Consider the following 25,030-nt stretch of genomic DNA (forward strand, 5'->3'; position numbering starts at 1 on the left):
AATGGTCTAAGACAGGGAGACGCGCTGGCGTGTCTCCTCTTTAATATTACCTTGGAAAAGTCAGTCAAAAAATTAAATATTGGAATGAATGGAACTATTTTTAATAGATCGACGCAAATTCTCGCATTCGCTGACGATATAGTTATAGTGGGCAGCAGAAGTTTGAGAGACATGGTGCAGTGTTTTACAAGGCTTGTGGACGCGGCAAGTGAATTAGGACTTGTAAACGAGGAAAAAGCCAAATATATATTGGTTTCTAAAAACTCCCGAAATATCCAACAGAGAATTCAAATTAACAATCACACCTTTGAGCAAGTCAAGGAATTCACATATCTTGGATCGCTAATAAACTCAATAAACACGACAAGCGATGAATTAAAAAGACTCATAGCAATAGCAGACAGAACTGTTCACGGTCTCCATAAACATTTAAAAAATAAAAATATAAAACGTGCAGTAAAGTTCAATATATGTACCTATACAAGACCTTAATAAGACCGGTTTTGATATATGGAGCTGAAACGTGGACCCTATCTCAAAGTGATGACCCTTCTTCGTATTTTTAAGAGAAAAATTCTTAGAAAGATTTTTGGGGCAGTAAATAAATGGGCTATGGCGTCGAAGATACAACTTTGAACTGTATCAGTTATACACCGATCCAGATATTGTAAAATTCGTTAAAGTTCAGAGACTTAGATGGGCTGGACACATTGCTAGGATGTAAGACCACGAATACACTAAGAGATTAACATTTTCAAAACCAGAGGGCACAAGAAGTAGAGGACGACCACGAAGAAGATGGATTGATGATGTGGAAGAAGACCTAAAGATTCTAGGGGTCAGAAGATGGAGGGAAGTTGCCAGGAATCGACTGGAGTGGCGACTTCTTTGTGATCAGGCCGAGATCCACAACGGATTGTCGAGCCACTTATGATGATGATGAATGTACAGTCTACATTTAAATAAAAGAAAATGGAACAATCACATCAGTAGTATCACCAAGCGCACAGGAAATAAAATGACAATCTTTCGTAGAGGCAACAACCCCAATAAATAACCAAACTTAGTTACATAAAGGAAGAAGAAAAATATTCTCCATTTTGAACAATTTTTTCCTCTATTTTTGAGGAAATGATTTTGAAGAGAAATTTTTATACTGGCGTTGTATTAATTGTTCTCTTCAGTAAAATGCTGAGGCGATCGTCACGAAAGTAGTGTCAGGAAATAGTTGGGAGAGTCAATTTATATGACGAAGGGAGTCCGTTATAAGAGATGTAAACTTCTTCAATTTTATTATAATCTATACTAAGGATTTAGGGAACATCCATAAACTACGTCGTAAAAATTTTTGAAGTTTTTAATACCCTCCCCCTCTTCCGTCGTAAAGCGTCATTTACAGTTGCCCCCCCTTCATACCATCGTCGCAATTGCAACTCATGATCACCCTTTTTAGTGATTTTTTTTAAATTCCATGTTATTTCTGGATTTTTTAAAGTTAGCTATCAAAGTTTATTTACGAATGTATCCAAATCAGTATTACTATGTAGTTCATATCCACGTACTTTTTTTTCTCAATTCACTGTACAACTAATTAGCTTTATGGGGACAAAAGACAACACTTTTATCGGAGTTCCTATGATTTCATAACTGCATCATATAAATCTTGATATTTATTTTGTTTTGATTTCAATGCCATTTCTTTTATTAAGTATAACTGCAATGTACTAACTAAATAGAATAGAATATTTTATTTCTATTCATTCTTGTAGAATTGTTTCACACATAGTAGTCAGTAAACTTTGCGGCGAAATACGAATAACATTGGCAACAAAAATATGTACAGAAAAAGAAACAAAGACAACAGCATTGCTACGGATAGAGCCGAAATCCTTAAGGTTGTCGAATCGTTTTATCGCGAAATGTATGAGAGCACCAACGCAAGGCAAGATCAGCTCCTGCCCAAAATCACAAACCAGGGATCAGAATTAATGCCAGAAGTAACACCATGCGAAGTTAAAAAGACACTTTCAGAAATGAAAAATAATAAATCCCCTGGCGATGACGGAGTAGTGATTAAGGCAATCAAACAAGGTGGAAATAAAATTATCCAGGTTTTGGCCAAACTTTTCACCGAATGCATTTACCAAGGAAAAACGCCTTCTCAATGGAACGATGCAGTCATTGTTTTATTGCACAAGAAAGGTGATATAACAGATCTAAAAAACTACAGTCCTATCAGTCTGCTATCACACATATATAAACTTTTCACAAAAATTATCAAAAAAAGACTGGAGGCTAAGTTAGACTTCTATCAGCCTAGAGAACAAGCTGGCTTCAGATCCGGATATAGCACTAACGGCCACTTACTGGTAATAAAAAACTTGATCGAGAAGTCTGCGGAATGCAACAAACCATTGGCACTGATATTCGTGGACTACGAGAAAGCGTTCGATACCATAAACCAGCAGAAAATGTTAAAAGCATTGACAGAATGCCGAATAGACCATCGCTACACTAACATGATAAAATATATCTACCACAACGCAACGGCTAGCGTAAGACTATCTGATCAACAAACAAATAAATTCTGTATACAGCGAGGAGTACGGCAAGGAGACACCATCTCACCAAAGCTGTTCACAACCCTTTTAGAACACAGTTTTAAGACGGCAGATCTGAACGAATATGGTATCAACATGAATGGAGAGAAGCTCAGTCATTTGAGATTCGCAGTCTATACAGTCGTAATAAGCAAATTCCCCCTTTTTAAGGACGTAGTTTATGGATGTTCCCTACAACAACCGAGTTTATCAAAAGTTGGAGTCAGATATTAATAATACACATATGTGGTTGGTTCAGGTACTCGAGCTTCCTTCGGTTTGAATGTTCTTACACAAAGATGCCTAGTAGTCCAGGAACCGAAGCTTTTCACCCCGCAATTTTTACAGAATGGATCAATTTGCTTGAAAATTTGAGAATGAATAGTGGATGGTCCAAGGATCAAAATCTATATGATGCCGAAAGGCGCTTTTATTATGGGGGTGGTTGCCACCCCATCTCGGGGGTGGAAATTTTTTATTATATTTTGACAGCAAAAGTTGATAAAAACATTCATTCTAAGCAAAAAATGTTGTATACATTTTTTTGATAAAACTAATAGTTTTCGATTTATTCGCTATCGAAAATGTTAGTTTTATATGGAAAAAATCAATGTTCTTCTATAGTATACTCATTTACTATTCACTCAATTTTTGTCGTAGAAAAAAATTTTTTACACCAAGTTCTTAAGAATGAAATAACCTACAATTTCATATGTAAACATTTTTTCTTATCTTTGATGCTAATCTTTCTATTCTGAAGAAAATGGCATTTTGTACAAAACTACAAAAATTCTTTATTCGCTTTTAACTTCAGATTTTTAAAAACTAATCATTTTAAACCAGTCAAACTTCTAGAATCTATTAATAATACAAAAATAAAGAAGAATGAATAAGGCCAATGACTAAAAACACCGCTAACTTACATTATTATGCATACAATTGGATTTCTCCTTTTTTTTTCTCAAAAAAATATATTGATTTTTTAACCGTAACTTTTTTGTTTTGTATCTTAGAAAGTTTGGTATAAAAAAATTTTGTAGGCTTTTATAAGATCTACAAGCCTATTAATATTAAATCTTATAAAAATCCTTAGTCACAAAAAGAGGTGACTTTGAAAGGGTTGGTAAAGGTGGTTTTTGCATGCTATTACAAGTTTTAATTGTCAATAGCTCACTTAATTTTTGTCATAGAAAATTTTTTTTCGAATTCTTGAGAATTTAATTAGCTACAATTTAATATTTATACATTTTTTCACATCTCTGATGCTAATCTTTCCATTCAGAAGAAAAGCAATTTTTTCCAAACTACAAAAATTCGTTAATCGCTGTTAACTTAATTTTTTTAAAAACGAATCATTCTAAGTCGGTCAAACTTCTCGAACCTATTAATAATACATAAATCAATAAGATCAAATAAGGTCAATGAGTAGATTTAATTAGGGTGGTGATTACGGGGTTGCTTCCGACCACTTTTGCGCTGAAAAAAATAGGGACTGACATTCTTTTCATTATAAGTCACTTAATTTTTGAGCTAGAGACTTCTTTTTTATTTCTGGAGATAGATATTTTTAAGTTCTTTAAATTAGTTTTAGCAAGTTATTTTCGACAAATGCATATTTTTCCCGTATTTTGACTTTGAAACTACAATATTTAGCATTTGACAAAGAAGAGCTAACATATAATAAAGTATATCTTGATTACTGTTAGTCTTAAAGAAAATTAAAAAACACGGTTTTGTTTATTTTTTCAAATAGTACATTTTTGTTAAGTAAGTTTGTTTTCATAAAACGAAAACTTTTGGAGTTATTAGCCGAAAACTAATTAAAAACATTGATTTTTCGATATAATACTAACACTTTCGATAGCGAATAAATGGAAAACTATTAATTTTATCAAAAAAATGTATAGAACATTTTTTGCTTATAATGAACGTTTTTACCAACTTTTGCGGTCAAAATATAATAAAAAATGTCCACCCCCAACAGGGGGTGGCAACCACCCCCATGATGAAAGCGCCTTTCGGCATCATATAGATTTTGATCCTTGGACTATCCACTACGTATTCTCAAATTTTCAAGCAAATCGATCCATTCTGTAAAAATTGCGAGGATTTATCCTATTTCAAGCTTCATTACTTGGACTATAGACGTTGATCAAGAAGTACATGCATGTTTTATCGATTTTTAAAAAGCGTTTGACAGGGTACGCCATGATAAGCAAAGAGACATTCTTGAAAGAAAGGACATAGATAATAAAGATCTGCGAATAATTTCTCAATCTATATTGGAATCAAAAAGCTAACATCAAAATAGAAAATGGGTCATCACAAGCAATAGAAATACGTAGAGGAGTACGACAAGGATGCATTTTGTCACCACTGTTATTTAATGTACAGCTGGTTCATAAAAAAACTGATATGACTCTTAGTAAGATTTGATCATTTTGAGCAGTGTATTTGATTGGTTTGACGTTATATTATATTTATTATGACAGACAAATAATAAAATAAACAAACAAACAACAAACAACTGCTTACATGTTAATTCATAAATTGTAATAATTATTAAGGTCTAAATTTTGATATTATTTTGAATTCTTGCAGTTTTCGCAAAGAAAGGATTCTCTTCTAATCTCTCCAAAAGCGTACGATCTTCATGAGTGGTAGATACTTTTGGTCTTCCAGCTTTCGAGAGTTTCTTGTTCTCTCCATCTTTTATTAAAATTAAAAACTGTTGTTTTGCTTACGTTAAATGGTTCTTTACGGCAGATAATGACCAACCATCTTCTAATTTCGTTACAATTCTTGCTTTTAGTTCTTTACTAGCATGTGGAGCCATTTTCTGACGTTGAACAGAATAAGTTATCTGACAAATTTTAAAATTTGGCAGTGACAGTGACAGTATTTAAATAATAAGTATTTATCCTTCAAAAAACACTGCTCAATTTTCTACAAAATTCGCTTTAAGAGTCTTATCAGTTTTTTTAGGAACCAGTTGTATAGAGTGAAAGCAGCTGCCAGGAAGCCCTTTGGCAAACGAAAGAATCGTAATCAATGGAGAGGTTGTAAATAATATTCGATACGCGGACGACACTGTACTAGTTGCAAGAACAGTAGAAGAATTACAACGATTACTTACAAACATAAATAATATTGCTTGCAACAATTATAGCATAAATATCAATATCAAAAACCAAGCATATGGTCTTCAGTAAAAATATGACACAACCAGCACATATTAGTATAATCGGAATTCAAATTAAAAAAGTATCAAATTACAAATACTTGGGAACTTTAATAAATGAATCTGGAGACCAAAACAATGAAATAAAAAGACTTATCGAAATTGCCAGGCCACCTTCATAAAGATGAGACAATTATTCTTCTGCAACAGAGATATAAGCATCCCTCTACGATTACGAATGCTAAGAGACTACGTATTTAACACGCTATTATACGGTGTAGAGTCCTGGAATCTCAAACAGAAAACCATAAAAAATATTGAAAGTTTCGAGATGTGGTGCTTTTGTCGAATGATGAAGATAAGTTGGGTTGAAAGAATCACAAACTTTAAACTAATACGAAAGATAGGAAAAGTCGCATTTTGTTAATAATAAAACGAAGAATACTGGAAAATTTGGGTCACCTGATGAGAGGACATTGTTTTAAGGTACTGATAAGAATATTTGATTAAAATCAAAATCAATGGGAAAAACCCAATAGTTGGCTGTATACCATAGTTTAAAAAACTCATACAGAAGTAAAAACTTCATCTTGTATTCTGGTATAAAATCGTTTATTTAAAAACTATCTAAAAAGTCATCCAAATGGATTGCAAAACGTTTTCTTTCTAATTCAGAACATCTTCAGTGCATTCTGCAGAGTAGTTTGAAACTAGCACACCAGTTAAACTAGTTGAACTAGTTAACTCAACTAGTTGGTCTGTGCCCATTGTACTGGCAAGTACCTAGCATTTTCGAGCAGGGAACCATGTTGACCTTTGAGCATGTGTTCTATTATATCTAATAACATCGACTTGTAGTCACCATGTTTTGTTAAAATAACATATTTAAACCATATATTATGGCAAATAACATTATAATATTATGGCATATAACATGTTAGGCAACCAACAGTACATATATCTATAACATTTAAAATTAAAATCTGCTTTATTTACCCTACTATCTCTCCACTTCAGGTCATTTATTGTTTTCATATAGTATACATATCATTCTATTATACCAAATTAAACTTTCACCTTTAAATTTTACAATCGATGACGTCACGCTTCTAACCGTGAAATATACCAATCTTAATTCCAACAAACCTAAAGTTTTTTCTGGATTAGAGAGTTGCTATTTTAGACTTTACAATAGATCCTCAACATATTTTTTAAACAGTTTTAATTATATTTTCAATCAGCTATTACCTACCTTTACATTTTAATTAAAATCCAAAAATTAAAACTACACTTTTTGTAGTTCGTAACCAAAAATTGACTTTACCTTGTCTTGTCATGTCACTCTTTGTCATTCATAAATAATTTAATCACATACATAATTTAATCTTGTAACATCGACTTGTAGTCACAATATTTTATCAAAATTTATAATGTAAGCCATATATTATGAAGTTACCACCTTCATTGATGTGCTAGTTACAACTACTTTGCGGAATGTAAGTATTCTCCACATATTTTTTTCATTAACAGTCACAATTTTAACCTTTTTGCCTTAATCTAACGTGGAAATACTTCATTCCAGGCACTGAAGATGTTCTGTTCAGAACGAAAACGTTTTGCAATCCATGTGGATGACTTTTAGATAGTTTTTAAATAAACGATTTTATACCAAAATACAATTTGAAGTTTTTACTTCTGTATAGGTTTTTTTTATATATTGTGGGGTTACCACTTTGAATAGTGTGCCAGTTTGTACTACTCTGCAGAATGCACTGAAGATGTTCTGAATTAGAACGAAAACGTTTTGCAATTCATTTGGATGACTTTTTAGATAGTTTTTAAATAAACGATTTTATACCAGAATACAAGTTGAAGTTTTTACTTCTGTATGAGTTTTTTAATATTTGATTAGTTCCATATACAATAACATTTTGTCTCAAACATCTATGTGGTACACAATACAAAACAACTTATGGTATTATTGTCAAACAATTATATTTTTAACTAAATTGTACATTATGTAGTTTTCCTACTTATACTAATGATTATAGACAATAAATGCATTTTCCTTGTAATAGCTGCACAATATTGATTTCACACAATTAATAATTGTAATTTGAAGCATGCTCTTACCAAAGTGACATTTTTATTCCAGGTAATCAATCATCAATATTATGGCGTGAAGTTAGACATTCACTTAATTAACAAATGATAGAAAAGTGTCTATTTATGTAAGTATGTATTCATATTTTTCAAATATAATAAGCAAATAATTTAATTGTATACGCTAATTTTTCCATGTGACTGTTTTTTATTTCTCTGTGTATGGGAGAATAATAATTAAAATTAGCACAATTTTTAGGTCCACGAAAATTTATAGACGTGCTCCTTTAACTTAAAACTAATTAATTGTTCTCGACTCTATTGTAATTTTTATTTGAATTTATGTATTTCCAATTATCTAACACTAACACTAAAAGCACCAATAATTTTTAACATTTATTTACTTAACCGTACAAATTTATATTATCACCTTACGCTTAAATTGTAATCGCTTTTATTTATATTGTCCACTGTAACATTCCCTTCGAACGTTCGAATTATTCGATAGGCTTCTAAAACCCAAAACCCACACCGAGGTTGAAGCGCGTGTTGATGCGAGCTTCAAGTGTTTAAAAATTTAGACGTCGGCAAAGAGAGATATAATAAAAATACCAAGTTTCTTGTAAAAGAAGAGATATAATAGGTATAATAGTGAAAACGAAAGAGAACGCAGTTACCTTCCTACAAGACGGTAAAATTAGTAATATTTACTTTGTGATAAAATGGGTCAAAGCATATTATGTCCCGAAGAATAAAGACAACCAAAAAGGTTATACCCCCAGTGGTGGCGGTAAAAATATTAGTAGGTTGGTTAATTCTCACAATGATAAAAATGAAAACAAAACGTAGTTTGACCATAAAATGACCACGACACTGATCGTACCCTCGGTTGGCCAGTTGACAAATCTTGAAGCGTGTCTCTTTTTTTCTTTGATACGTGTCACTTTACCTTAGCATTTGGTATTATTTTAAGGGTCATAAATACCAAATTTTGACAGAAAATTCTCTATTTCACGTTGCGGTTAATCTATTTCACCTTGGGTTAAATCCCGTTTTTCTATTTCACTCAGAATGTAGCGCCACGTTCTGTCAGTTTTCCTCTTAAGACTCGTCATGACAACAGAACATCGTAGAACGCCGTTAGCATCAGTAGCGTAGCAAGGGCTTGGGCTTAACAGTAAAAAAAGTAAATGATGTTTATTAGTGAAAAAAGAACTTCCAACTACAACAGTCAAAATCTAACTTATCTCAAATAGAAACAATCTAAGTCTCCAGTACATTGTGATAAGTGATAGTACATTGTAGTGTGTCTAAATCAGCTCAATGTGCAGTAGTGAGTCTGAAATTTTATCTGTCAGTGTACTCGTGGCACAGGTAGTGCATTTCTTACACCATTCCTTTACAACATTGGAACTGTTAGACAATAAAACTGTTCCCAAATTATCTAAAGGGGTTCCCTTACACCGAAATGCCCTCCTGATGGACTGTTGTGTTATTGACAAAGTCCTTTGGCTATTCTGCTCTTAGAAATCACGCACTGCTCTTCCCGAAACCATCATTATTTTCGAGTATTCGTTTAAGCAAGCCACATTCCATGTTAAAGGAGTTCCATTGGGCCAAGTACATTTTAACTACTGGCCATAGGTTTGATATTTCTTGCAAATTGGGGTCGAAGATTTTCTTCCCTCCATTTTAGAATTATCTGTAAAACTGGATCTTTCTCCTATCACTGCTGCTTCTTTGGATTCTGTTTTGTTGCAGTGGAAACACTCTACTGGTCGCAGCCTTCTAGAGAGAGAATCAGCGTTTCTGTGACTAATTGCTCAACCTTGAAATCTGAACTCTGGATTCTTAAACTGCTGGAGAGTTTCTTGATTTGTGTTGTACCTAGTGTGCATACATGAACTTCGTACGTGTCCCACTTCACCACAACTCTAGCACCTAATGGTCTTAGTTTTCTTGGATGTAATGCATTTCATTATATAAACAATCTGGTTCAGTTTGTCTTCATCGTCTTCTTTTTTCACAGTCCTAACTTTACCGTATCAGGCAGAGGTCTGTGTAGCTGATTCATATTCGAGGGCGGCGGTCAAGATATCGACCAGCCTCTTGGGGTGAGATAATCAGTGTTATTTGCAGTTCATGATCACTAACACCATCAGTCTTCTACTAGTTTCTGTTTAAAAAAGGAAACCTTTTAAATCTCTTTTATCTTGTCTTCAGAAAATGATATATTGGTAACAACTTGGTTTTCTAAGGAAGATATTTTATCGTCAAGAGAATAATTACTTCTCAGAAGATACTTTTATTTATTTTATTTTATTTATTTTGTAAAGAAACAATGTTTGTAGACACTAACTAAATATTAGTAGAAACTTTTAAAATATCACAAGAAACTTTGCATTCCAACGATGTGATCGACGAGTAGCATGCTTGTCCGACAGAATAGAATTCTCTGTCTTTCAATTCCCTTCATAAGCTTGTCACTTTTAAATCACTAGGTATGATAGCTATTATTTACATAATTTATTTAAATAACATAATTATGACAACAATGTAATGTTTATTTTAATTTATTTCAAGTCTTCTAGCACAGGGGTCACCAATTAGTTTCCCTGAGGGTCCGTTTCGAAAACCTATGACACTTCCGGGGTCCGGACTTATGCTGACTGTCTCTGACTGTTCTGATTCGGTTTCTTTGTGGATTCTTGTTAAAAATATCCCCTATAAACAAATCAGAAGAGTGCCGGGCGAAATTTTTGGGCAGAAATTGTTTAATATTTTCTTTAACAAATTCAAAACATCACCATTTTTGCCATCGAAAATATGTTTTTAGCATTTTTGGGTCATCTTAAATAAAAGAAATCTGTCATTTTAATAAAACTTACGAGTTTTCAAGCATCGCAATGCGTATTTTCACATTTTTTAGATTTTAAATCGCTTATAACTCGAAAACTATCAACTTTTCAGAAATATGACAAGAGACCTTTATTGTTTATAATTACCCAAGAAACCTAAAAATACATTTTTCGAGACAAAAAATAATTTTAAATTAGCTTAAAAAATTGTTTTACCCGGCACCCTTCTGATTTGTTTAAAGGGGACATTCTTGAACAGGAATCCGCAAAGAAATCGAGTCGGAAACATTTTTCATACGAAAGTGGCCTCACACATGGACTAATATGGAAAGGAAAACTAATAATATCAGATTGTTTTTTGGTACTGTATACTTTTCTCTAAGTTTTCCTGGTACAATAAATAAAATATAAATCCATTGTGTATTGTTTTGATGTTATTATCTGTATATTTTGAAAACAGCAGTATTGTAAATTGTTACTGAGAATATTTTAAAAATTAGGAATTTATCTTTTGAATGCTAATGAAGTTTTTAGACATCTTCAATTTTGTAGAAAGGAAACTGAGGAATTTAAAATAAATAATCATAGTACAAAATGCTAATTAACATGTTATCTTTTCTACATTAGTTTCAATGCAAGGTGTTTGTTGCAAACTTATTAAATCTGAAAATTATTTTAATTAAATGCACATCTGAAAAATACTCCTACTTAACATTAAAGAGGAAATGAATATAAAAAATGCACATGACAATTTTTTTATTACAGTTTAATTAATTTCAAAATTAATGATTAGTAAGTATAACAATAAGGGGGAAAACTTTTTACAAAATTAAATTATCAGAGAGAAAAATTACATTTTTTTTATGTACAACCTGTTTGTAGTTTGGAGTGAGTTTAGTGCAGCTGAGTCTCATTAGGGAGTTGAGATATTCATCTGTTAAGTGAGATCTCTACCGATTTTTAATAAAGTTCATTCTAGATAAAGCGCCTTCGCACACATAAATTGAGCCAAACCTAGGTAGCACACAATTTCATGGCAAAACATTTTCAAAATTGCCAAATACTAGCTATATTCTGAATTTATTGACGGTCCGCACAAAACTAACTCACGGTCCGGATGCGGACCGCGATCCGCTAATTGGTGACCCCTGTTCTAGCACACCCTGCTTGTAGCCATATATTAAAATAAAATAAAAAGGATCAAAACCAGACATGAATTTAATGAAGAAATTAGCAAAATAATATACGTCACATTAATCAATAATGTCGAGAACTTGAGAGAATAAATTCGGCAAGTGGAGAGATAAAGAGAGGAGAGAGAGAGAGAGAGAGAGAGAGAGAGAGAGAGAGAGAGAGAGAGAGAAAATCCTGACAAATTCTGGTCTGAATTAAAAACAATAATAAATAAACTGAAGACAATCTAAAAACACAAACCAACAATCAAGAAGACAAGGATGACCGATGAAATATTAGAAAATATGAATTTGAGAAGAAAAACAAGAATAAAGGTAACAGTAAATATAAAGAAATTCACAAACAAATAAGATGAAAAATTGTTGAGGCAAAGGAGAAGTGGCTTCACAAACATCATATAGGTACAACAAAATTAATTTTCAGATAACAGGATACCAGATACCAATATACGTTTAAACATTGCTCAAAGTCTTGTTTAGTTTCATTGTGCTCATGCAAAAGTCACTATTAACAATAGGATGCATATTTGTGTTTCATAGATTATGAAATGCCTTTGATTAAATCAAGCACGAAAAATCAAAAGAATGTTTACAAAACAGAACATCGATCTGAAACTATAAAAGTACACAGAGAAGTTAGACAAGGTTGTATACTCTCGCCATTATTATTCATCCTTTACTCAGAGGGGATACTTGCACGATTCTGGATGAGGCACAAGAAGGTATTAAAGTAAACAGAAGAATTGATAATAGCATCCCATATGCTGACGATACGGTATTAATAATATTGTAGGAAGCGAAGAACCACAAAATTTGCTGAAGAACAAGGTAGTGAGTGAGGGTGAAAATATGGTCTTGAAATTAATACAAAGAAAATAAAACAATGGTAGTCACAAAAAATACTCCAAGCATAAACAAATTAGTAAATGGCAAACTAATTGTAGCAGAAACCCAAATCCGCAGAACAGACAACATAGATGAAAAACTGAAGTATATAAACACTATAATAAGAACTACGGGAAAGAAACACCTAACCAAATCTCCAAAGAAACATAAGGTGTGGATGACACCAGACATACTAGAACTAATGGATGAAAGACGCAAATTGAAGAATAATTCAGAAAAATACAGAGAGGTTGATAAGATAAAGCAAATAATAAAGAAGACAAACGGATAGCAGAACACAAAAGGGCTTTCAACAATAGAAAAACAGACACTTCTACATACGCACTTCACCTTCTAGATCATAATCATTCTTTCAATGAAGAGTTTCAAATTCTACATATTCAAAATAAAGGCCTTAAGCTATCACTTTTAGAATCAATGGAAATTAATAAATTGAAAAATACAGATATAATTCTGAATGACCAACTCGAGACAAACAGCTCCCCACTCCTCAACCTCTTCAGTTAAAGACTTAAAAAGGCAAACACATTGTAAAATATATCACTTGAGAAAGGCACTTTGCCGAAACAGCTGTAGTAATAACATAGTTGTAATAAATTTTGTGGAAGTATAGAAAAACAAACGTTTTTCAGTGTTTTATTGTGAGATAAAATGAACTTCCATCAAGTAACGGTCGAATCCATCAATTAATAAAGAAGGCCAAAGAATCATGGATTAAAGAACAATGTGTAGAAATGGAAGACTATGAAAAAAACTATGACACATTCAATATAGATAAAAAAGTAAAAGAACTTACAGGAACCCAAAGAAGACATCAAATAAGTTTGCTTAACCCGGGAGTAGTCGCGCTCACTTCTGTAACGTCGATAGTCGCGTGTGAGATTCTATCTCAAAATACGAATTTAAAACAAATTTTTATTTTGTACTATTTTTATCTACTTTTTATATTGAAAATATATATTTCTAACAATTTTATTAAAAAAACCTGTGTTAACGGCCACCTGCCAACATCGGCCACCTGTCCTAACGGCCAGTTTAAAAATTTCCCAAACCAATTATATGTAGACTACAAAAACTGACAATACCGTCCACCTTTCTATATCGGCCAATAGTTCTTTCATTTTTAGTGGCCGTTACGGACAAATTTTACTGTAAATATTACGAAAAACGATGAAATGTGAGATTCTATCTAACGGCGCGACTACTCGCGGGTTAAAGTTAATTGGCTCTCCCCAAAGCCATAAATTCCACAAAAAGAAGACGAAGAAAAAAAAAACTCCTACGCATTACTACACCCTTTCTCGAGGCACTTACGAAATTTTTTTAAAATTGCAAAATTGTTCATCAAGTTATCGCGAAAAAGGATAAAAATTGAGATTCTATCTCACCGCGCGACTACTCGCGGTTTAAGGACAAAGACGGAAATATTATTGTAGACTTAACAAAAAAAATTAATAGATGGAGTGAATACATAAGAGAATTGTTTGAGGACAACAGAAATAACATTGACAAGGTAAATGGTGAAACGGGACCTGAAATCCTAAAATGTGAAGTAGAAATGGCACTTAGAAATTCCAAAACTGGAAAGGCAAATGGACCCGATGAGGTTCCTACTGAATTACTAAAGCTCTTGAATGATGAATCAATAGGTATAATATTGCACTTATTTAACACAGTATACAATACTGGTATTATACCTCAAGAGTGGCTGCTGTCTACATTCGTTACCAGCGGCGGCTCGTGGGTCAATCTTCAGGGGGGTCATTTTGGTTTGAAAACTTCAAACTGTTGATTTTTTAAAGTATTTAAAAGATCTTTTAGCATTTATATTTTAGATAAAAAATACAGACTTAGATAAAACTCAATACTATTTACCCTAGTTTTCCGAAAATTAAATTTGTCTTTTTTTAGAGTAAATCTTTTAAAAAATATAGGAAAAATGGTATGAACAGGTTATTGACTGATATATAGATAGGAATATTTATAGTATAATAAATTGTAAATTTATTAAAACGAAACTTACTTTAAATATTTTTATATTTTAAGTCAATTCTTCTATCCTTTAGTTCTGCAAAATAGTCTATGACCTTCTCATTGAAATTTGGAATGCTCTTGACAAGCGTTTTCTCGATGCTCAGCATAGACAAGGCACTAAGTCTAGGTTGTCCCATCGTATTACGCAGGAATGTTTTTACTCTTTTTAAAGTAGAAAAACATCTCTCACTTTCCACGGTTGTCATAGGGAGTGTGCACAAAATATTTAATAACTTCACTGCTTCAGAAAATGTTTCAGACAAATTCATGTTAATAAAAAGCTGAAGTATGGCTACTGCACCAGCACTATTGCGAAAATCCTCACGACAATATAAGACTTCAAGTTCCGATTTTAGTTTGGAAATATTCACTGTGGGATAATTAGCCGTCACCATTTTTAAAATATTTTGCGGAAAGTTGGTAGTGTATGCTTCAAATTTCTCTATGTAGAATAACTGTGAAATCATGAGATGATCATTGAAACTAAACCTGTGATTTATTTCAGATATAATAATATCACAAATTTCAAGTGCAGTTCGTCGCTTTGGATCCTCTGCAGTAGTTTTTCTTTTTTTTGCTGTTGATGTGCTTGGTACTTCTGATTCCAAAATAGTATTTCTAATTATTTGGATATTGTTGTTAAAAGACAGGATACAATTTTTGACAGATATAACATCAATGTCTCGCATTTGCAATTGTTTAAACAATATATCAACATGGGGCATTATTTTATGGAAAAAATTTAACCAAAATAAAAAATGCTCATCTTCCAAATGTCTTTTTAAACCAGTTGCTTGATTTATATTGTTACCATCTTGCTCCTCATCAATAATTTCCTCTAAGCAAGATTTTAAATCATCTTTATAAGTGTATACAATTTCAACACATTTTGTATTGAAAGCCCATCGAGTAGGCGCAGCTTTAGGTAGCCTTACTTTAACCACTCTATCCAGAACCATCGTACGTTTTGGAGATCGGCCGAAAAAGGACGAAAATCCGTGTAAATTTGCAAAAAATATTTTTATCGGTTTGTGTTGACTCGCCGCTTTTTGGAGGATAAGATTAAATTGATGGGCATAGCAGTGAATGAAGTGTGCATTTGGGTATATTTCTTTAATTTTTGTTTGTACTCCTCCCAGTTTACCGCTCATGACTGATGCACCATCGTAACTTTGGGCAATCAATTTTTCAGGTGCTTCATTAATTTTTAATAATTGAAGTTCTTCCAATATTACATTAGTTAAATGTTGTGCTGTAGTACCTAGGGGGTTAACAAATTTCCAAAATCTTTCATGTACAATACCAGTTAATACATATCGCAATATGATAATCATCTGCGTTTTATTGGAGCTGTCTGTGGTCTCATCTACTTGAATGGCCACAAAATTTGTCTGGCCAATCTCCTTCATGATATGAGTATGCACAATGGCTAACATTGATTCTAAAATATCGTTCTGAATTGTTTTCGATGTTCCTTTAAATACTGTACTTTTTTCAATGTGTTCTTTAAACATTAAATCCAGTTCAGAAACAAAATCGATAAGGCCCAGAAAAATTCCACGATTATTGGAGCTGTCACTTTCGTCATGACCGCGCAATGCAATTTCGAAAACTCCACAAAATTTTACACAGTCGATTAGTTTGTTTAAAATATACCTATTTTTAGATACCAATTCATTAAAGTCATGCACAGATTTACGATATACACTATCAAGTTGCTGTCTTATGTTAACACGTCCTAAACTTGCGTAACTCATTGATGAATTTATATGAGTAGTTGAAGAGGCATGTTTTGTAATTTTCACTTTTAAATGCTTAATGTCAGTTACTCCATTTTTCGCCCATACAGCGTCATTCGAAAACAGTAAACACGGATAGCAAAAAAATGCATTTCTCACACTGCAGCCACAAATCCAATCAGCAGACGGTAACTAACTAAACGTGAGGCCGTCGACTCTACTAGAGGTATACGACGGAAAGGTCACTCCCACTCTCGCCCACGAAATTGCTATCTGCCGTCTCTTTTCTATTTTACATGCATTTGTCCATAAGCCATAAGAACTGTATATAGACAATTTAAAATACGGCCCAGCCACGGGCTTGTGTATAGCGCGAGGCGCGACGTTATTATATCTATTATATTTGTTTTGCCAATGCAGATTGCTGAGAGAGAATTTTATATTTCAGAGTGAAGTTTTAGATAAAAGATATTTTTAATAAAATTGGTATTTTTATGAGATTATTTTAGGGGGGTCATTGACCAATTGACCCTAAGGAGGAGCCGCGCTTGTTCGTTACACTGCCAAAGAAATCCAATGCAAAAGAATGTTCAGAACATCGAACAATATCTTTAATGAGCCATCTACTAAAGATATTTCTAAAAATCATCCACAACCGAGTTTATCAAAAGTTGGAGTCAGATATTAGTAATACACAGATGGGGTTCAGAAAAGGACTAGGTACTCGAGAAGCTCTCTTCGGTTTGAATGTTCTTACACAAAGATGCCTAGACGTTAATCAAGAAGTACATGCATGTTTTATCGATTTTGAAAAAGCGTTTGACAGAGTACGCCACGATAGGCTAAGAGACATTCTTGAAAGAAAATACATAGATAATAAAGATCTGCGAATAACCTTACTTTGGTAAGGTCTCCAATGTTGTATCGTGGCATTCCACCGTTGGGCTTTTTGTCTAACAGTGTGGCCTGCAAAGCTCCATTTAAGTTTGGCAACTTTTGTTGTTATGTCCAACATAACAACAAAAGGATAGAGATGGATTTGGAAAATTGTCATGAGAGAAATACTTGGAAACTATTAGACAGGTCCCAAAATAGGCCCGATATAATACTATTGGAGAGAAAAAAAAATCAAAAAGCAACATCTTCTTCTTCTTCTTCTTTTTGTATAGACATGACTCTGTCTGTTTTTTCAATGTGCCTCTAGTAAGTTGTGGTTCCATCGTTTTCGTGGTCTTCCCACTGATCGTCTTCCTATTGGGGAACCAATAACTTCCTATTGGGGAACCGCCTCTCGCTGTCCTGACTACCCAATTTGTTGTCATTCGGCTTATGTGGTCATTCCATTCTATTCTTCTGTTTCTTACCCAGTTATTAATGTTATCCACCTTGCATCTCCATCGTATATCTGTACTTCTAGCTCTGTCTCATAGAGGTTTACCATAGATTTTTCGAAGGGTTTTCATCTCCGCTGTTTCGAGCAATATTTTTGTCCTCTCTGTGTCGGGTCGTGCTTCTGCCGCGTATGTCATTATTGGTCTGATGACTGTTTTGTAAATTCTGCCTTTCATTTCTTTTCCGATATTTTTATTTCTCCATATTGTGTCATTCAGGCAACCTGCGGCTCTGTTTGCTCTATTCCCTTGATCTTCCACTTCTGTTTCGAGCCTTCCGTAGCTAGATAGTGTGATGTCTAGCTATTTAAACTCCATCACTTGTTCTATTATCTGACCTTCCTGCTCCAATTTACATCTTATTGGATCTGCTGTTATAACCATGCATTTTGTCTTTTTTGAGGAAATTAACATGTTAAATTTTCTGGCGATTATATTGAATTGGTGCAGCATACGTTGTAAATCATCTTCACTTTGGGAGATTAGTATTGCATCGTCCGCATAGCAGATTATTTTAAGTTGCTTTTCTCCCATTTGGTATCCTTTTTTAGTCTTACTTTTTTTATTATTTCGTCCATAATCAGGTTGAACAATAGAGGACTCAAGGAATCCCCCTGTCTTATCATATTGCCTGCTTCAATTGGGTCAGTTATTTCATCTTCCACTTTTACTTTTATTTTGTTGTTCTGGTAGACGTTTTCTATCGTTTTAATTATTCCCAGAGGTACCTCTCTCGAGTATAACAAGTGGATAACGTCCTTTAATGTGACCCTGTCAAATGCTTTCTTAAGGTTCACGAAACATAAATATGCCGGTTTGTTGTATTCCAACGATTTCTCTTGAACTTGCCTCATTATATATATAGCGTCAGTGCATGACGTTCCCGACCTAAAACCTTGTTGTTCTTCTGCTAATGTTATAATTTCATTCACTTTGTTTGTTGTCACTTTTGTTGTTAATTTTAATGTTGTGTTTAATAAGTTAATACCTGTGTAATTCTCCGGGTCTGATTTGTCTCCTTTTTTGAGGAGAAGTATTAGGATGCTTGATCTCCATTCTTGTGGTATTCTGTTTTGTTCTATTAATTTTGTCTTAGTTCTAATAGTTGTTTAGTTAGATCTTGTCCTCCGTACTTTAGGATTTCTAGTCCTCTCCTGGAGATTTTCTATTTTTTAATTTTCTTAGTGCTTCCTTTACCTCTCCCTCCTCGATGTTTATTTCTTCGTTTGTCGTAACTTCATGTGTTGGTGGTTCACTATCGGCGCCTTTAGCAAATAGAGATCGTAAGTAGTCTGCCCATGTTTCCTTCTGAATGTGTTTCGCTTTTATTAATTCGTTCATCTCCTTTCTGTGCCCTCTGATCGTTCTCCATACTTTTTTTTTGTTCCATAGAAGTCGTGTTCCATCTGTTTTGAGAAACTGTCAGTGCTCCCTTTTTATTTGCCTCACTAAAGTATTCGTTTCGTTTGTAGTGGTTGTATGCCTGTTTTGTTTGTTTTGTTCTGTATTGTAAAGAGGCTTTCTTCTTTTCTTCGCATTTTATCTTAACTTCCTCTCTAAACCACGGGGTTTTCTTCTTTAATATGTGTGTATTCGTTACTTTTCTCTCTCCAAGTGGTTCTGTTGCAGCGTCGAGTTATCGTTATCTTTGAGTTTTTGCCAGCTTTAATTGGTGTTATCGTTTTCTAATATTCCATTCTCAGCAATATTCTCTGATATTCTTTTCCTGTATAAGTATTCCGTGGATTCCGTATGTAGTCCTTCGACTTTAATTTTTGTTTGTGTTGGTGCTGCCCTCTTAGGTGTGAAATATTTCATAATGATTCCTATTTTACATAATACTAGGCTATGGTCGCTACCTACATCTGCTGAGTTGAAGCATCTTACGTTAATTATTTTTGATGGATGCATATCTCTGTTGGTTACAACATAATCTATCATAGATCTTTGTCCACGGGTGTTATTGAATGTATATTTTTGTGTTGGTCTTTGTGGTCAAAAAATGTGTTGTTTATTCTAAGTTTGTTATTTATGCAGAAGTTTATCATCAATTCTCCATTTTAGTTTTTAACATTTTCATTGTGTTTTTGCTTAATTCCGGGTATTACTTGGTTACCTATTCGAGCGTTAAAATCCCCCAGTATTATCATCTTCCCTCTAACTTGATCTACTACTTGTTCAAAAGCCAAAAAACAGCTTGAAGAAACTAAAAATATGAAACATTTACGTTAAGACATCCTGAACTAAATTAAATCAAAATATTGTGTATTGGCAATTGGTTGTAAAGTACACTACAACAATTCAAGAACAAAGTCAATCACAAAGAACTAAAACTGCATGAGATTTGCAGATTCACTGTCACTCTTACAATTAAAGAATAAATAAACCTGTAATGTGGAATCAAAAGAAAAAAAAATCATCGACCTCGCATCTCAAAGGTAAAACTCATGGCGGGGGAAAATAAACTCGGGTAGCACCAAATATTGCAACTCCTCACCAGCCAGTCCGTTTTTAAGCTTCTTGACTTGAGTGACCACTTGCTGAGTCAAAATAAGTGTGTTGTGCGCGCGGCGAATGAAAGTTGGCCTATTGTTTCGCGTGTCGTACGATATCAAGGTATAGTTTGGCGATATTATGCAAATTTCTTGGTAATTATTATTGAAAAGTGCAAGTGATGCATACAAGTGGTTGGATTTTATTTGATTAAGGCAGAATACCAGAGGATTACTTAAGGTTTGGTGACATTCGATTCTTCTTTAAGTTTTATTGTTTTATCGATGTTATTGTTACAAGGATGGTGTGCGCAGAAGACTTGAAAATTACGTTTAATTAATTATCTGATTTTGCATATATTTAAATAATATAGATATATTTTCGTGGGACGTTTGAGAACAAAGGCAAATGGAAGAAAGAAAAATGTTAATTTTCAAAACAAGTCCTTTAATTGTTTTCTATTATTGATCATACATTAGTTTGACATACTACAACTAATAGCCAACAATATTTAAGGGCGTAGGCGCAAAATTTCGCGCCAGTGTGTTTTAAATGCACTCATTTTTTTCGAATCCTGAGTAAATTAATTAGTATTCTTGAAAAATTTAAACACAGAATGAAAGATGACACTATTACCTAGGGCCGAAAGTCCCTGAAAACTTCTATAATGTTTATTTTAATAAGTTAAATGGCTAAAAACGAGAAAATTTAGTGTGATTTTTAATTTTAAATATCTTATTCAAATGAAACTTTAAGTAACTTTCGGCCCTCTGTAATAATGTGATATTTCCATATACGATTAAATTTTTCAAAAACACTTATTAGTTTTCTCGTGATTCGAAAAAAAAACGAATGCATTTGAAACACATTGGTGCGAAATTTTGTGCCTACATCCTTAAGTACTTTTTTAAATACAGTATTTTTTTCTTCCATTCCTTTCTGTTTCCTTTTTTCGCCTTTCTTCAGAATTTATTCCCGTAATACATATATGCACTAGAAAACAACCAACATACATGAATGAACATGACTGACCTTTTGGCTTTGCCAATGCCATTAACTTGGAAAAACTATATAAATAACGTTTGTATTTTCTTTCGTCCATTTTATTGTATTTTTTTCGTTTTTCTTTATTATTTATTTCCACAATTTTAATACTTTTTGTCTTTTAATATGAAAAGTAGACTGACCTTTTGGCTTTGCCAATGCCATTAACTTGGAAAAACTATATAAATAATGTTTGTATTTTCTTTCGTCCATTTTCTTGTATTTCTTTTTTTTTTTCGTTTTTCTTTATTATTTATTCCCACAATTTTAATACTTTTTGTCTTTTATTATGAAAAGTAGGGACTACTAGTTATTTTTAAACAAATGTTTCTTACATTTTTTTTAATGAAAAGTACCTATAGTCCTGTCGCCAGGGGGGGTACAATGGCCTCCTGTATTCAGATGGACTTACCCAAGTTTTTTTTATGTATTTTGACCTGTAGAACACGAATTTTTTGGGTAACAGTTGATCCGGATGTCGATAAGATTTTTATAAACCAAGAAGTTGAGGAATCACATAACAGCGATTTCTCGCAAAACAAAATATTTTTTTGTATTTTTTGGGCCATTTTAACCAAAAAATGTTCCTACAAATTTTTTCGTAGGATGCATAGTTTTCGAGATAAACGCGGTTGAACTTTCAAAAAATCGAAAAATTGGAATTTTTGAACCCGAAAAATTTTGATTATTAATAAAATAGCAATTCTGCTTACCGCATTTGAAAGTTCAAGTCAAATTATATCGGTTTTAATTATTTGTATTGCCAAAAATGTATTATTTTATTGTTAAAACAAAGCTATAAACACCTGAGTGATGTTTCAATGATTTCTCATTTAAAATCGAACGAGTACGTAGAAGATGTAAAAGTGCAAGCGGGGCTATTTCTAAGTAGCATGCATTAAAACGCATGTATTAGGCACGGGAAACAGTATGTGTTTATAGCTTTTTTTAACAATCAAAAAATAAATTTTTAGCAATGCAAATATTCAAAACAGATATAATTTGACTTAAACTTTTAAAGGCGGTAAGCAGAATTGCTATTTTATTTTTTATTCAAACGTTATTCGGGTTCAAAAATTGCAATTTTTCCATTTTTTGAAAGTTCAACCGCGTTTATCTCGAAAACTATGCATCCTACGAAAAAACTTGTAGGAACATTTTTTGGTTAAAATGACCCAAAAAATACAAAAAATGTTTTGTTTTGCGAGAAATCGCTGTTATGTAATTCCTCAACTTCTTTGTTTATAACAATCTTATCGACATCCGGATCAACTCTTACCCAAAAAATTCGTGTACTACGGGTCAAAATACATAAAAAAACTTGGGTAAGTCCATCTGAATTAAGAAGGCCGTTGTACCCCCCCTGGCGACAGGACTACTATCTCGTAGACGTCAAAGTTTATAAAATTTGTTATTTATTAATTTTTTTTTGTAATCTCTACTATTCCTACATTACTGCCGATCTTATTATACTTTTTCTCTTGTTGATTTTTATGTTTCTCTTTTGTGCATATTCTCATATACTTTGTCTAAGACCTTAGTTAGATAAAAATGAATTCACTGTCTACAATAATTTAAATTTCATATGGTATTAAAAATTAATTTGAATTTAGTATTTTTTTTTTAATAAAAAAGAGGTCCACTATACAGCTTTTTAGTAAGAACTACCTAACGCAAATACATAGTTGTGATTTATTATATGAGGCGCAAAAATTGCAGATTTTAGCACAGTAGAGAGTGCTAAAAACTGCATTTTGCCCAGTGTATAATACAATATTTTTTTCTATAACTTGTCAGAAACACCAGAAGTTTCAACAATTTTGCTATATACAGTCCGTCTAATTTACTTACCGGTGCACGTCATTATTAACGTTAGAGATCTAAGTTGACATTGTTTCCCAATTACAAAAAATTCTTGAATTCGTTTTAAATCAAATACATCACACAATTTTTGCGGAAGTGGATTATACAGCAAAACAAATTAATATTCAATGTAAATAAATAAAAACTTTAGAAATAGAAAACAAGAATTAAGTTAAAATCTTACGTTAAAGTACATAATAAAAACAGTAAATATAATGAAACAAATACTTATAGTAAAGAATATAAACAAATATGATGTTTCATCACCGCAACTGTCAAATAAATGTTACCAATTTATGCCAAAATATCACCTTCGTTCGATTATAGTTACAGTGTATTCCGAACAAATCGATACATTTTTGGCAAAGTAACGTAAGTGACATTTTTTAAAATCTTGTTTTTCCATTAAACTAACGCTATTATTGTTCAGAAGGCACTGCCAAATTGTAGTAAGCCTATACATTATATTATGTTTAAAGTAATTCTAGGCTTACTACACTTTGGCAGTACCTTCTAAACAATAATAGTGTTAGTTTAATGGAAAAACATGATTTTCGCCAAAAATGTCACTTACATTACTTTGCCAAAAATGTATCGAAATGTGCTTCATAAAAACGCTTTATAATCCATTTATACAAATTAAATAAAACATATTATTGTATATTTCTTTAAGTTAACATTAATAGAAATCTTTAAATATTATTTCTACGCGTCCATAATAAAATATGCCTAGTGGATGTACTAACGCCAGTGTACTCGGCAAAGTGATTCTAAAAAAGAACACACCTATTGCCTAAATATTTCGTGTTGGTATCATGTGACGTCACTGGCTATGACGCGGATGACGTGCAATGGTAAGTAAATTAGATGAAGCATATCTAAAAATTAATTTAATATCAAAAAATAATCAGGAAATTAGGGGGCGTTGCAAAGGTAACTACTAAAATAAGATAAAAAAAAAAATTCCAAACTTCAAATTCTCTGAAACCAGTTTTTTTATGTTGACAGAAATTAAACAGGATGATAATTTGCCATGTCCGGAAAGAACGAAACTAACTGATTGTTATAAATCTGTTACTTGTAAATTCAATAATTGTAAGTTTTTCTTCAAACATTAAAAAATAGGAGTAATCGACTCTGATAATTTGTAAATTTTTGACCTCCGCGAGCGAGATAGAAATAGATTTTACCTCATGCGATAAAATGTGACGTTTAAGAAAACTGACAAGAGGTGACAAAATATGACATTTCATGTCAGTTACAAAAAAATATACTTAAACTATAATAACTTGAATTTTGTATTACCTGTGTCTATTCGACTAAAACAGGGACACAGTTTAAGCCATTGTTGTTCGTCATCATCATCATAATGGACAGAATTGTAAAGAAACTCAAAGCTGGAGAAGAAATTCTAAATACAATAATTGGATACAGGAGCTTGTAACCAGTAAAATTACAGTTTGCTCTATGCATATCATAATGTAGTTGTAGTAGTATGTGGACTGAAGGAAGACTAAAAATGAAAATGGAGGTGAATATAAATAAAACAAAAAATATGATAGTTAATCACAAAGAAGACCAAAGCAATACGGAAATTAAAACTAATGGAACAATATTAGAACAAA

General features: G+C 32.6%; 1 protein-coding gene across 7 annotated transcripts in view; it reads left to right on the forward strand.

Annotated features, from left to right (window-relative positions):
- LOC114330003 (ABC transporter G family member 20) overlaps window positions 1–25,030 on the forward strand; it is a 632,705-nt gene that overhangs the window by 261,832 nt on the left and 345,843 nt on the right. Inside the window, exon 1 of one of the 7 annotated variants that reach the window (XM_050645859.1) lies at window positions 7,975–8,012. The exons of 3 other annotated variants lie outside the window; for them this stretch is intronic. In XM_050645859.1, coding sequence (XP_050501816.1) covers window positions 7,990–8,012 — 23 coding nt within the window. In that variant the 5' untranslated portion in view covers window positions 7,975–7,989. Of the gene's footprint in view, window positions 1–7,974; window positions 8,013–20,467; window positions 20,654–25,030 lie in introns of those variants that run through there. 3 more of the 7 variants (XM_050645860.1, XM_050645861.1, XM_050645862.1) reach the window with 3 other exon arrangements.

Source organism: Diabrotica virgifera, chromosome 3 (assembly GCF_917563875.1).
Source record: "Diabrotica virgifera virgifera chromosome 3, PGI_DIABVI_V3a".
Lineage (NCBI taxonomy): Eukaryota > Metazoa > Arthropoda > Insecta > Coleoptera > Chrysomelidae > Diabrotica > Diabrotica virgifera.